The sequence below is a fragment of the Pseudonaja textilis genome, chromosome 2, assembly GCF_049901715.1.
Source record: "Pseudonaja textilis isolate UNSWEBS1 chromosome 2, rPseTex1.2, whole genome shotgun sequence".
NCBI lineage: Eukaryota > Metazoa > Chordata > Lepidosauria > Squamata > Elapidae > Pseudonaja > Pseudonaja textilis.
In genome coordinates, this window is record NC_141991.1 from 192845699 (window position 1) to 192861376 (window position 15678).

At 44.3% G+C, this 15678-nt stretch overlaps 1 protein-coding gene across 1 annotated transcript in view; it reads left to right on the forward strand.

Annotated features, from left to right (window-relative positions):
- Positions 1–209: 209 nt before the first annotated feature.
- Positions 210–15678, forward strand: part of TMC1 (transmembrane channel like 1) — a 60582-nt gene continuing 45113 nt past the window's right edge. Inside the window, exons 1-6 of the mRNA XM_087923214.1 lie at positions 210–351; positions 5943–6519; positions 6919–7102; positions 12158–12242; positions 12928–13243; positions 14943–15080. Of these exons, the coding sequence (XP_087779340.1) occupies positions 210–351; positions 5943–6519; positions 6919–7102; positions 12158–12242; positions 12928–13243; positions 14943–15080 (1442 nt within the window). The remainder of the gene's footprint in view (positions 352–5942; positions 6520–6918; positions 7103–12157; positions 12243–12927; positions 13244–14942; positions 15081–15678) is intronic.

Here is a 15678-nt window from a genome sequence, read left to right on the forward strand (position 1 = left end):
AAATGTGTTGTCCTAGTTAAATCATGAATACACTGGCTTTGCTCTGAATCTCTCTGAAAGAATACAAAACTGCCAACCTGCTCTGTGGGGAATGAAACTCAGTCAACTGTTTTACATTGAGTCAGGCTGTTGTCTCTGAGTACTGCTGGATTGGGAATATGTAATCCTCTAGATGTTGGTAGCAGATGACTCCAAACAGCTTGTCCGGTATGGCTGAGAGATCTGAGAGTTGTAGTGTAGCCACACATTTGTGCATCTCTGCCATATTGCCTACCTTGGCTGGTGGCATTTCCAAAGCAGCCTTTCAGAACCCAACAGATGTGCTACCAGCTGAGGACTCTGGATTGCAAAGTCAGTATCTTTGGAGAGCACCAAATTAAGATAGCATTACTGGGTTTTAGGAAAATAATTCTATTGATAGCTCTTTTTAACTCATTATCTTTGTATGTAGAATGTCTGCTCTTTCACTGGCCTGGAATCCTGTTTTGATCTTTATGCACATGCAGAACAACTGCATTTATGACATTATGCTGGACTAGATATATAATGAATGATCATCTAGCTCAGTGATTCTCAACATTTTCTTCACCCCCTTTAATAAATACCTTTTGTGGCCACCAACCATGGTCACCGACTACCATGACTTAACTCAAGATTAAATTGTAATATTTCTTCAAGCCTCCATGGATCCCCTTTGTTGACATTGTGCCCCACCCTGCAGGAGTCTGCAGATCAGAAGCTGAAAAACACTGTTGTAATTTATTTTGTGTCATTCTTGTGCAATGTCATCACTAGTGACTTACAATGTCTTTATAGTATCACCTAGCTATTGTTGAAATGACATGAAGCCTGTCTAATTACTGGACTCTAATTTTGGCACAACAATGACTGGAAAGCTCTAGAAGACACTGTAAGATGTTAGCGAGAAAATGCCTCCAGAGTTCCTCTGATTCTTCCTTTGTGCAAATTCTTAGTAGTATCTTCTGCTATGCCTTTCCATGCCAACTTTTTTTTTTCTTCTAGAAATTTTCCTACCGTAGCAGAAGTAATATCCTCATTCTGTTCGAGGGGAGTGGGAAAGAAACGAAGTGAGAGAAACCCTTCAACTCTCTTGACCCTTTTATGCTGCCCTTACATGATAAACTAAACTTTCATGAAAAATGGATGACCAGGGAAATTAGTCCCTTCTTCAATTTCAGAGAATGAAATTGCAGTAGGACCCTTTCACTGGCAGACAAAACTATGTTGATATGCGAGACACTTTATCTTGAGCTACTTATCCTGATCATTGCCAATGCAGGCAGCAGCTCAACCACTCTTGTGAAATACAGTCACCATGCCTAGACGTGAGAAGCCAACGGCCTCCCCAAGTAATGGTAATGGCAATTTTAATTATATATCTTATTCCTGCAGTCTTTAGGTGCGTAATCCTGGTGTGATGGAGATTATATGGAGAACTCCTTTTTGACCCCAAGTCTCTTTGAGCGAACACGCTTTCCCTCTGAAATCTACTTTGGTCCTATGGCTTCTGGCTTTCTCTTTTCATTTTGGTGGTCTCATTCCTTGCTTATGAAAACTTGGCTGTTCCTTGTTTTGCATCTGCAGCTGTTCCATCTAAGAGAGGAGGAGAAAGCAAAAAAACATAGTTTGGGCTCAGCTTAAAGTCTCAGTACAGGCATGACTTTGCATATATTATATTACAACAAAGCAATTTGGCAGTCGTGAGATGGGGAGAAATGTTAGTTTTTCAAGCATGCTAACACCAGCAGGGTATTTTTACTCTGAAAGTCATCTGGTTTTATGGTGTTACAAGTTGGTTTTCTAGGAAATTGTTCATGCAAATTAATTATGCTAGTTGGGATCAAGATTTTGCTTACTATGGAAAAGAAGATGTACTCTTTCTGGAAAAAAAAACCACATGTGAAACTGGATCACAGATTTTAATTGCAGCATTTTTCACGCTGTGTCTGGTTAATATAAACCGCATCTGGTGTAACATTAAACAGTATTGGAAAATAATTTAATGTAGAATGGAGCAAATTTTGAAAATTGTAATCCCATTGCAACCAAAGATTCTTTGACTAAATTTCACCAAACTGTATATCCCTTCAAACTACACTAAATTAAATTGTATTAATGGCTGTAAGATTTTCTATATCTTTTATTGGAAAAGTTCTTTGATTCCCCCTTTCATAGTCATTGTGGGACTTTCCTCAATGTTTAGAATAACTCTGTATTAAAAAAAATAGACACATCATAGAATTTAATTCTCATTGGGAACCATTTTTAGATTATAATCCTATATAGAGAATCGTGCCACATCCAAAATTTAGGTTTTAGAATTTGATGTAGAATTTACTGAACTGGTTTAATGTATTGTGTAAAACCTACAGTTTCTTTTAAGGATTTTGACTGTGTTAACCAAGCATTTTTAGCTCAACATTCAACGGAAAATGGATATGAAATGTTTTACAATTTTTTTTTTGCTTTTTTAGATTTGTTGTTTATCCAGTCGTATTCCATCAATTGTACTTGATTCTTTCAATTGTGTTATCCACCTTTTGTATTTTTTCAAAAATACAAAGCAATAAATAATAAAAAAGATAATTCAAATTAACATTGATTCATACTGCATTAGACAATAATTATTTCTTTGAAGGAAAACGTATACTTTTTCATGTAAATGTTATGTAGCTAATTTCAAAAATAAATTGAGTTCTGATTTTTTTTGTTTCCATACTAGATTCTCTTCTTTCTGAAGCATCAGCTCATTTTATACGAATGCCAGTGATTTTTAAGATCAGAAAAACTTTAAAACTTGTGCCAAAACTCAATTTAATGAAAATATCTAGAGTAACATTCACATTCTTCGGATGAATTTCTCTTCTCTCTCTCTAATTTTTAGCTTTTATTTTTTTGGTAAACAACACACTGGACTTGTCTTCATTAACTGAAATTCAGAAAGTTTATTGCAATTATGAAATATCTGAGACTAATTGACTGTAACACCAAGCATACTTATTATGACTGCATACTTACTGGGTTCAGTGGAATTTACTTTCCTGTGTGTCTTACTTACCAAGTTAAAAGAGAAAGATTGACAATAATCTGGTCCTTGCAACAGAACTTCATCTGCCTTAGCTTTTGCCTTGTTTCCTTGACAGCTGGCTCAGAGTTAGCTCCATGTTTCAACTGGATCTTGGCAAATTGTCTCCAGTGCGCTGTATCCTGTATCTAAAACTGAATAAATAAAGCCCTTTTAAGCCGCGCTTCTTCCCCACTCTCCCCACTTGTGTTTTTACCCCAATAAATGAGCTGAACCAAGTCACTGACTCGCGTCCGTTGTTCGTATGAGATATACGACAAAAACCCTTAATAAATTTAGCAGCAGAAGTAATAAAAATAACAGTAGCAAGGTTGGAACTACAATTAGTCTTTCCCCAAGGATACTGATATGGTGTTTCTTAACCAAGACGACTTCGCTCAGTCCAATGGTAGATATTAAAAGGTTAATGGAAACATTCATACCAATTCGGTTTCTTGTGTGTACAACATTTGGGATCCAGTTTCTTCTTCAGAACTTGGAGCATCCTTAATTAGTACATTTGAGAGGAATGGGCTAGAGCAGGGGTGCCCAAATTTGGCAACTTTAAGACTTATGGACTTCAACTCCCAGAATTCCTCAACCACCCATTCTGGCTGGGGAATTCTGGGAGTTGAAGTCCACAAGTCCTTTTCTTTCCTTCTCCCCTTCACTTTTGGGAGGAGAGAAATGTCAGTAATCCCTACTCATCACTGACTATCACAGCTGCTGTGGTGGTGTCATGCCCCTGGTGGAGATTGACTCTGAGGGAGAGGAGGAACAGCCGACAGGGAGTGGAAGTGTGACTCTGGAGGTTGTGGAGGAGGCTGGGGAAGGGCAGAAGCTGGCTGGGCAGTCAGAGGAGGACCCAGGCCCATCCCCTCTCCATCCTGGGGCACGCAGGGAGGAGAGGATAAGGGAGAGACATGGTTTACTGGGGAGGAGAGGGCCTTGGTCCTCTTTATGGGCTGCAGCTGTTACAATTGGATAAGAGGACAGACATGTGTATGGGCAAGTGCAGGAAACAAAGCATGGAAATATCTCTAGTTTATTGTTCCTCTCTGAATTTGGCATCCTTCCCAGTGTGTGTTCTGATATCTGTGGACATCTTCAAGCCCTTATCTAGCCTGGTTTGTGTTGTTTTTTACTCTTTATAATTTATAGGCATTTTTAGTTTAAACGGCATTTCCTCCTTCTTGTAACTGCTTGTGTGGGAGTTTTTTGTCTCCAGTCAATGATATTTGGAGCTTGGAAGCAAAGTGAAGGAATAAAAGGGGCTTTACCTGTTTTTTGTGACTGTGTTTATTTTGTATTCCACCCTGTGTCATCACAGGTGCCTTATGAGATCATTATAGCCTTCAGCTGTCTTCTTCAGCCATTGGAAAACAAGTCTCTCTGTCATTTGCTCTTTTATTTGTTTTTTTATATGATGGGAAAAGGAGTGGTTTGGAAATATGTTTTTTTAAATGGTAGGAATTGGAAACGATGAATGATATTCTAATCGAAAAACTATCAAGGAGAAAACCAGCTCCCACCAAAACCGAGAGGGCAAGCTGTTATACATAAATAGGGAACAAATTTGTATTGATGATGTTACCTAGATGGGTAATGCAACGTCTGCAAGCAAACAATCAAGCTCAGAGAGCACCAAGGACTGTACACGGATATGTAGGTCAGGAGTGTCAAACTCAATTGCATCATGTGACGTGGCCTATCACAATGTTTTTTGCTTTTGCGGAGCCAGGCTGGCTGTGGCCTGCATGTAATACATCCATCCCACAGCCACCGCGGGAAACACAATCGACACGCAGACACCAGGTACAGAAGGAAACCGGCAAGACACCAACCAAGAGGGGAGGGAAGCCCCCAAAGAACAAAAAGAACAAACCCACCCGAAAAGGAACCAGCAGTACTCACCATCTGAAGAACCGGAGAGCGACCCACTCAAGCCTCACCTGGAAGGAGCAGCCGAGCCAGCTCAACCGACCCCCGAAGCCCGAGCGGGAGCAGCCAAGCCAGCTCAACCAGCCCGGAAAAGCCGAGCGGAGCAGCGGCCAGCAGCTCGACCGACCCGGGAAGACCAGGAGGGAGCCGCGGCGAGAGGCCTGACTCACCTTCCAGGCGGTTCCATCAACGAGGCGGAGAGCGACAGGAGTCCCACCCGAACCGCCGACAAACAGGAGACAACTGACCAGCGCAAGTCAAGTCGGAAAATACGGAGCCCCACCTACTTACGGGACTACGTCACATAGGACCAAACCAAGAGGGGAGGGGTGTTCTGTACAGACATCTGCATACTCGAACCGCAGCCCGGATTGGCTAAAGCGCACGGCCATGGATTGGCTGAGTGCGCGGCACTGATTGGTCGCCGGAATCGACCGCGATTGGCTGAGCCGATCGCGGGCGATTCAAAACGACCCGATTGGCCGCAGCACTCAGCAGAAGCCCTTTAAGCCGCGCTTCCCCACTCTCCCCACTTGTGTTTTTACCCCAATAAATGAGCTGAACCAAGTCACTGACTCGCGTCCGTTGTTCGTATGAGATATACGACACTGGCGACGAGGGTGGGATTCTAACAAAATTCCACATCGCACGTGGCCCACGGAACCGCAACCGGCAACATGGCCAGCGGCAACGTGCCACCCGCTCCTTTCAACGCGGCTACCGAGGACTGGGAATCTTACATCGACAGATTCCTCATGTTCTTAGAGAGTAGCAATCTCAAGGACGCAAATGGACAGAGAGAAACGAGCCGCTTTTCTCACACACTGCGGCCCGCGGGTCTTCAAAATGGCAAAAGCCCTTGCAAGCCGATCGATGTGAAGATCATGGACTGGGCCGATCTCGAACCTCTGCTGAGGAACCACTACGCACTCCGCTGTGCCCACCCTCATTCGGCGGCATCGAATTCTATCGCCGCACCAGAAGCCGGGTGAGAGCGCCAGCAAATTTGTGGCTGAACTCAGGGACCTCGGAGGGCTGTGCGGGTTTACCGACTTAGACGAGGCTCTATGGGACCGCATCGCCCTCGGCCTCCGGGACACCGTCCTGCAAAGCCGGATTATGGCGAAAGGCGACATCGCCTCGCCGATGCCTCGCAGAAGCCACAGCGGCGGAAGCAACCCGGAGATCAGCGGCCCAACTGAAGCAAACCAGCACCGCATGAACGGCCGCCGCAGCCGCGACAACCGAAAACCAGACCGACGACAACTACCCGGGCGCTGCCACATCCACGCACCACGGCGACACTCGAGTCCCCTCCGGATCGGAAGACGACGAGGAAGACGCCCATCGCCTGCAGACGGGACGAGACAGGCGCGAACCACGGAACCGAAAATCGAAGTTCTAGTGTGCCGCTGCGGGGAGCACCCAAGGTCAGAATGCCGTTTTTTTGACGCGATCTGCCGCCATTGCGATAAACGGGACACATCGCCAAGGTCTGCCGTTTCAAGAGGAACCACAGCCCCGCCACCGAGACACCACCCCGGAGACGCGAAAGTGCCAGGCGCAACAACACCCCGCCGAGGAACCGCGATCGGGACGGTGAGAGCCGCTGGAGCGGGAATCGAGGAGCCGCCGTTTCCACGAAGGCCGCCAGCGCGGAAACCCACCAAATGGTCATCGTCGGCCATTCCTCCAACTGGGACGGCCGGAAAGTCCACGTGGAGGTCGAAATCGAGGACCGCCCCTGCAAATGGAGGTCGACTCCGGATCGTACCTGTCCATGGTCGCGTGGCGGGAAATTAAGCGACTGGTACCTTCCATGAAGCGGCACGAGCTGGAGAACCAGACGCTCATCCTTAAAGATTACCAGGGGAATCGCATTCCCGTGGTAGGGACCGGGCACTTCAAGGTTACCTTCAAAGGGCGCACCGAGATACTTCCGCTAACCGTCGCCGAACGAGACTGCCCCAGCCTCTTGGGACTGCAATGGTTTGCGCCGCTGGGACTAGAAGTGACCGGCACCAACCAGCCGCCGAGGCGAACTGGGAGGAACAGCTCGCTGCCGAGTTCCAGGAGGTCTTCGACGGCAATCCAGGCAAGTACCGGGGCCCCCCAATATCCTTCAGCCTAGACCCCACCATTGCTCCCAGGGCACCCCGGCATCATCAGGACAAAAGCCCTGGCCAGAAGCCACGCCTGGTGGCCAGGGATGGACAAGGAGATCGAAGCCTGGGTAGCCTCCTGCAAGCAGTGCCAGGAATCAAGACCAAACCCCCCAGCTGCCCCCCTGGAAACCCCCAGGGGGCCATGGTCCCGAATCCACGAGACTTCAGGGACCAACCAGAGGACACACCTTCCTGGTAACCGAGACGCTTACTCCAACTGGCTGGAGGTAAGCAACATGAAGACAACCACCACAGACTCCGTCATCAGACAACTCAGCAAACTCTTCGCAACCCACGGCCTCCTGATGTCATTGTATCAGACAATGGCCCCCAGTTCACCGCACTACCGTTCGAGAAATTCTTAGCAGAACGAGGGATCCGGCACGCACTAACGGCACCGGTGCACCGCGGCGAACGGTAGAGCGGAGAAAATGGTTCAATTTACAAAAAGACCATTCAAAAGATCAAACCGGGACATACAGGACAAGATTAATCGGATGCTCCTAATTCAACACATAACCCCGAGTACCACAACGAACAAAAGCTCAGCGGAGCTACTAATGGGAAGAAAACTGCGATCCCGCTCGACCGCCTGCACCCACATACAACCCGGAAAGACCCCCTGACTCTACCAGCAAACACAGAACATTCTCACCGGGAGACAAGGTCTCACGCAAAAACCTCACCGGAGACCCCTCTGGGTACCGGCAACGATCACCCAAGCAACAGGCCCACTCGTACCGCTCCAAACAGCTGATGGACGAGCGTGGAAACGCCACATCGACCAACTGAGATCAAGAGCCACCGCGGAAACACAACCGACACGCAGACACCAGGTACAGAAGGAAACCGGCAAGACACCAACCAAGAGGGGAGGGAAGCCCCAAAGAACAAAAAGAACAAACCCACCCGAAAAGGAACCAGCAGTACTCACCATCTGAAGAACCGGAGAGCGACCCACTCGAAGCCTCACCTGGAAGGAGCAGCCGAGCCAGCTCAACCGACCCCGGAAGCCCGAGCGGGAGCAGCCAAGCCAGCTCAACCAGCCCGGAAAAGCCGAGCGGGAGCAGCGAAGCCAGCAGCTCGACCGACCCGGGAAGACCAGGAGGGAGCCGCGGCGAGAGGCCTGACTCACCCTTCCAGGCGGTTCCATCAACGAGGCGGAGAGCGACAGGAGTCCCACCCGAACCGGCCGACAAACAGGAGACAACTGACCAGCGCAAGTCAAGTCGGAAAATACGGAGCCCCACCTACTTACGGGACTACGTCACATAGGACCAAACCAAGAGGGGAGGGGTGTTCTGTACAGACATCTGCATACTCGAAACCGCAGCCCGGATTGGCTAAAGCGCACGGCCACGGATTGGCTGAGTGCGCGGCACTGATTGGTCGCTCGAATCGACCGCGATTGGCTGAGCCGATCGCTGGCGCATTCAAAACGCACCCGATTACGCAGCACTCAGCAGAAGCCCTTTTAAGCCGCGCTTCTTCCCCACTCTCCCCACTTGTGTTTTTACCCCAATAAATGAGCTGAACCAAGTCACTGACTCGCGTCCGTTGTTCGTATGAGATATACGACAAAAACCCTTAATAAATTTAGCAGCAGAAGTAATAAAAATAACAGTAGCAAGGTTGGAACTACAATTAGTCTTTCCCCAAGGATACTGATATGGTGTTTCTTAACCAAGACGACTTCGCTCAGTCCAATGGTAGATATTAAAAGGTTAATGGAAACATTCATACCAATTCGGTTTCTTGTGTGTACAACATTTGGGATCCAGTTTCTTCTTCAGAACTTGGAGCATCCTTAATTAGTACATTTGAGAGGAATGGGCTAGAGCAGGGGTGCCCAAATTTGGCAACTTTAAGACTTATGGACTTCAACTCCCAGAATTCCTCAACCACCCATTCTGGCTGGGGAATTCTGGGAGTTGAAGTCCACAAGTCCTTTCTTTCCTTCTCCCCTTCACTTTTGGGAGGAGAGAAATGTCAGTAATCCCTACTCATCACTGACTATCACAGCTGCTGTGGTGGTGTCATGCCCCTGGTGGAGATTGACTCTGAGGGAGAGGAGGAACAGCCGACAGGGAGTGGAAGTGTGACTCTGGAGGTTGTGGAGGAGGCTGGGGAAGGGCAGAAGCTGGCTGGGCAGTCAGAGGAGGACCCAGGCCCATCCCCTCTCCATCCTGGGAGCACGCAGGAGGAGAGGATAAGGGAGAGACATGGTTTACTGGGAGGAGAGGGCCTTGGTCCTCTTTATGGGCTGCAGCTGTTACAATTGGATAAGAGGACAGACATGTGTATGGGCAAGTGCAGGAAACAAAGCATGGAAATATCTCTAGTTTATTGTTCCTCTCTGAATTTGGCATCCTTCCCAGTGTGTGTTCTGATATCTGTGGACATCTTCAAGCCCTTATCTAGCCTGGTTTGTGTTGTTTTTTACTCTTTATAATTTATAGGCATTTTTAGTTTAAACGGCATTTCCTCCTTCTTGTAACTGCTTGTGTGGGAGTTTTTTGTCTCCAGTCAATGATATTTGGAGCTTGGAAGCAAAGTGAAGGAATAAAAGGGGCTTTACCTGTTTTTTGTGACTGTGTTTATTTTGTATTCCACCCTGTGTCATCACAGGTGCCTTATGAGATCATTATAGCCTTCAGCTGTCTTCTTCAGCCATTGGAAAACAAGTCTCTCTGTCATTTGCTCTTTTATTTGTTTTTTTATATGATGGGAAAAGGAGTGGTTTGGAAATATGTTTTTTTAAATGGTAGGAATTGGAAACGATGAATGATATTCTAATCGAAAAACTATCAAGGAGAAAACCAGCTCCCACCAAAACCGAGAGGGCAAGCTGTTATACATAAATAGGGAACAAATTTGTATTGATGATGTTACCTAGATGGGTAATGCAACGTCTGCAAGCAAACAATCAAGCTCAGAGAGCACCAAGGACTGTACACGGATATGTAGGTCAGGAGTGTCAAACTCAATTGCATCATGTGACGTGGCCTATCACAATGTTTTTTGCTTTTGCGGAGCCAGGCTGGCTGTGGCCTGCATGTAATACATCCATCCCACGGGCCGCTAGTGTGACAGGCCTGATGAAGGTGAACCCAGTGCTTTAGTGTATGTGGTGATACATATCATAAACCTCAAGCTTGAACTCATTCAAATCCATTGTGCAGCCATTCCATTAGTTTTAGAACACAGTACTTCCAAGAGAATTGTCCTTCTGGAACTACCAGTGAAGGAATTGCTGCTAATAACAGATAATGCCTTATTCCAACAGAGAAAATATTTCTTGAAAGATGTTTGTCCTCGTCCCTCTAAAGTAGCATGCTGCCTGGGGAATCCTGGGGGTTGAAGTCCACACATCGTAAAGTTGACAAGACTGAAAGATTGCAAAGGGAGACCAATGACTGCTTCCCACAGAAAGTGTATATAGACAAATTCCCCCCATGGCCAATATCTTACTGACTTTTTAGAAAGAAGTTCTGCTTTGTATGCACACAATATATGTATGCATGTATTTCTCTCTCTCTTTGTGTGTGTGTGTGCGCGCGCGCGCATGTATGTGTATGTTATTCAGCTGTCAAATTTAGAAACAAGATGAAATGTGGCTCTGTTTTTCGCAGTGGCATGATTTGTAACATTCCTTCCACTCTTCGTTTAATGAAGTAGCAAGGATGCTGCTAAATCAAATCTTTTGTTTTAACCGATGAAAATGCACACCGTCGCATTTTTCAGGTGGGCTAGGCTTCTTTCAGAGGACGAGAAAAGGGAAAGCAATAGAACGTGGTATGATTGAAGGAAGGTAAACATCTTAAATGTTATTAGAAAAAGATGAATCTGCACATGTGCAACTAAAACAATTTTGAGTGCCAAAGTCAAGGCCACTTGGAATGTTTGGGGTCTACGGTTATTTTTTAACAGCAGCCATGGGTTGCTTCTGGAATTGGATATGGATTGCAGCTTCGAGGAAGAGAAGGTGTACGTACCCCTTTCCCTCTGTACTTTTTTTTGGGTCCAATTTAAATTTAATTTCTTATATTTTTTTCCAGTCAGATGGAGAGTCTGATGGGACACTCAGTACCTGGATACACCATTGCCACCCACTCAAAATCACAAAGGAAGATTCAATTTCTTTCTCCTTTGCAACTGGGGAATCTTAACTGTGGTCAGGAATTTCCCTATGAGCAGAACTGGCACCTGCGAATTGGTCTGCTTCTTTCTCTTTCCTTCTCTGAGCCTTACAGTTCTTACCGATTCCTGAAACATCTCCCTGCAATCCATTCTTTCATTCTCCACTGACCTTGGACCTATGGGCCTTTTTGCATTCTGTCTCCTTGAATTTCATCCTGAGCCAGCAAATCGTGTTTCTACTTGGTGTGACTTCAGCACTTCTTGGACATTTTGAACCTGTCGGAGGCCTTCTCGAGCTTCTTCTTTCCTCATCTCCTGTGGAAAATGTTTTTTGTTAGCCTTGGATCGTTCCCTCTCCTCAACCAAATATTCCCTTGTTATCTATCTATTAGCAGGGAACATTCTATCAGTCTTGGAGTTCACTCTTCCCTCACTGGTTGTGAAGAGGGTCTGTTCAATTCTGCTTTGATTATTAGCTTATTAGTAAACTTCTGTGTGCCTTTATGCTTGGTTCAGGACTTGCAAATTCCTCTGGATCTCAGAAGGGCTTTTGGTCCAAACTCTCTTTGTTAAGCTTTTTCACAGAAGTTGTTATTTGCTCAGTCTCACCACTGAACACACCTTGACATTAATTCTTAAAATCAGCTGGGACTCAGGAGGCAAAGAATAGATGGGGGTGGGGCCAGTCAGAGGTGGTATTTGCCGGTTCTCCAAACTACTCAAAATTTCCGCTATCGGTTCTCCAGAACTGGTCAGAACCTGCTGGAAACCACCTTGGTGTACATAACAATTAATATGTGTGAAATTTATCCTCTTCTTTCAAAAGATCACAGTGTACGATATCTGCTGTTTCTCCACAGTGGATATTGAAGGGCAAAATGAGGAAGACAATGCCACTGAAAGTGAAGAAGGTAACTACTCTAAAACTTACGTTGTGGACAGTGGTGGGATTCAATTTTTTTTATTACCGGTTCTGTGGGTGTGGCTTGATTTACAAGACATATTGAGCATAAACATGGGTTGGGTTCTCACAACTCCCTAGCTAAAATGCAGTTGGGTAGCTTGTGAGTCATGTATTGTGGGAAGCAGGCAGAGAATGAAGAGAATGATTTCTAAACATAATCAACGCTTTCAGCATTGATAGAACTGACCATGTTTTGAGTAAATTCATAATGTACTGCTTAATTTGGCAACAAAGTCATCAGAGTCGTACTTTAGATGTCCTTTAGGTCACCAGTACTTTGCACTGTTTGATGCACTGTTGAGCACTGAATTCATGAAAACCCTTCTAGAGAAAAATATTAGCTTAGTCATCCTATCACAATTGGCTACTTTGGCAATAATATCTAATTTCAGACTGAAATGCTGTAGTTTAAAATATGTGACGATAAAGTTAAATTCTCAGAAAATGATCACCCTTGAAATTGTGGGAGCTGTATCTCAACCATTGTATTACGAATGTCTACCAAACAATGCATTCATGGAATGAGATTGTACTGTGAAAATAACAATTATATCTGGGATAAAGGACAGAAAGGAGCCCAGGTTCCTTTTGTGCTGACTAAACTGAGGGTTTCGCTCTTCTTTTCTATGAAGAGGAACAATCTGAACAAAAGAAAGGAGCATCCAAAAGAAAGAAAAATGAAACCGAGGAAGAGGATGAGGATGAAGAAGAGACGGCTGCAGAACGCAGGAGAAGATACAGGAGACGTTGGAGGAAAGATGGTGGGAATGAAGGCAGTGGATCCGAGGGGGAAGCCCACAAGACCAGGAAGAACAGAGAAAATCAGAAGATTAAGGATGAGTCCAGGGAAGATGGTGACGATGAAGAGGATGAGGACAAAATAAGCAAGGACAAGAAGAAGGAGAAGAAGAAAAAGAAAAACCAAGATAAAAAAAGAAAAGGATCAAGGTACTCTTTTCTTATTCATAGTGCTTGCCTTGGTGATATTATTATCTGAGTCAACAGACTAACCGATATTTGTTCTTTATAAAACAATCTGAGACCTTTAGTTGAACAATCACTTTGTTTACTGAGGGTGGTAAATACATAACTCTTACTGTATAGTATTTTGTCCCTACTAGCAGCCTTACTCCTACGCTTGTTTCTGCTTCTGGTTTTTTGGGGGAGGTTCTTCTTCCACATACAAAGATTTGTCCTCTCCTATTGCCATTTAGGATCACCATTTGCAATAGTGGAGAATATGTGTAGTTCAATACAGAATTGTTGATGTTCTGCGGATGTTTCATTACCAAGATAGGAACATCATGAGTAGATGGGGAACTTAAATTTGCTTGCAGTTTATACAGTATATGGTAGTTTATCCTACCAACCTTGATTTGTTTATTGATTTATTGTTACTGGTTCCTGCTTATCTGGTGTTGCCTAATAGGCATAATGTCGTAAGGAAGAATAGTAATAGCATAACCATTATCATTAATTATCATTATCAAGAATTTAGTAAGTTTCTGTTTATGAGAAGAAGGATATCATTTTGTCCTGATATATTTTGGACTTTTTCCTTCTAGCTTCAGTTTTTAGGCTCTACTTGCAGATAGACTCATGGACTATTGATGCATACATAAAGGGTAGGGAATATGTGTCATCCAGATATGATGAATTGCAATTTCCAATGTTCCCAATCAACACCTTCAGTGATGAGGGCTGCTGGGAGCTATAGTTCAACTATATGAGGAAAGATATAAATTTTTCATCATAGTATTGATATTGGATGCAGGTTCTTATTAGGAGTGTCTCTGCTTTTTTTTTTTTTAAATTTTAGTAGCTCATCACTCTTTCTACATTTGTGTATGTTGGAAATACATTTTACCTGAAATATTTTAGTAGAACATTTCTTACTGTGACTCTGAGATGTTAAGTCTGCTTTTTCTAATCTAAATCCTTCTATATGTCTGAGATTTCAGTTTCTCAAATTTCTAGCCATAAAATAGGATGAAGAAAAGGATGCATATGCCCTCATGAAGTCCCTTTTTTCCTGGTATCCCTCAGATAAGCAACATTGCTTGTAGATAACAAGCGACTGAGGTGCGTCTATTAAAATTCAGCCAAATTGAATTTTAGCAGGTATGGGAAAATTGGCTTTCTCATTAATTTTTCAGGATGTTGCTTCAATTTCTTCAAGATTGCTCGGTTTCTGTTTTGTTGCAAGGGAAGTTGTAAATATTGCAAGTGCAATGTATTTTTAAGAAAAGCAATATGTGATTTTATTCTCCCCAGTCTTGAGGTTGGTTTCATTATCATTGTTCATTATCAATATTCAAGATTTGTATCTGCTGACTCAGAATTTACTTATTTGGCCAATGGAAGTTCTTTTACCTCGTAACATAGAAAGCTAGTAATGTTAAGCATTATATAGCTACTTCTAGACCAGGGGTGTCAAACTCCCAACCTGCAGGCCGGATGCATCATGTGCTAGCCACGCCCACCTCCAGTTTAGCGAATGGGAAAAAAGTTGTGATACGTCGTGTGATGACAACATGATGATGTGAGTTTGATACCCCTGTTCTAGACCTTCTCATAATTGTTCAGGAAAGGTCTCATCCGTTTTATACCCTTCTGGTTGGTGACTCTCTTTGTCTGTCCCCCAAAGCTCAGATTCTACTTCTGAAGAGGAAATGACAGAGGAGGAACTGGCCAAGTTGAAAGAAGCTGTGGAAGAGAAGAAGAAGCTGATTTCCACTTTGCGAAACAAGCCTTGGAATATGAAAAAGAAACTGAAAATCTTGAAGTAAGGTCTTGATTTATGTAATAATTAACCTAGAGTCTGAGCTGTGAATTCCAATTGCTTTTAAATTCTTCCTCCCATAGTTGTTTTTCTTCCTCCCATGTTGTTTTTTTAATTCACTACACACTGAGGGCGGTAGAAATTGTAAAATATAAGAAGTAGACATTCTTTTGAACCAAGCCTCCTTGTGACTCTATGGGCATGCGGTTTCTCTTGACAACAGTCTAGACAGCTCGGCTATTCCTTGGAGGCCTTCCAAATCAACATTAACCAGGCCTGACTCTGCTTAGTATCCAACTAAACACCTTAAGATAGTTGCTACCATTTGCTAAGACCCAATCAGGCTGGTGAAAAGGTGAACTTATATCTGCCTTAAATTATGTTCCAGTTATACTCTTCAGGGTGCTATAACTGAGGCATTGTGAAAATCCAATATTTGTAAAAAAGATGACCTGAAAAGTTAAAACTGATCAGCATCAGGAGAACATTTCTCACTTGTGGGATTTCATCTGATGCCTGAATCCTTCTTGACCTGATCATGAAAAGTTGGCCCGTCTATTCAAATCTTCAGCAGTGACCTCTTAAGTTCAGTAATTCATTC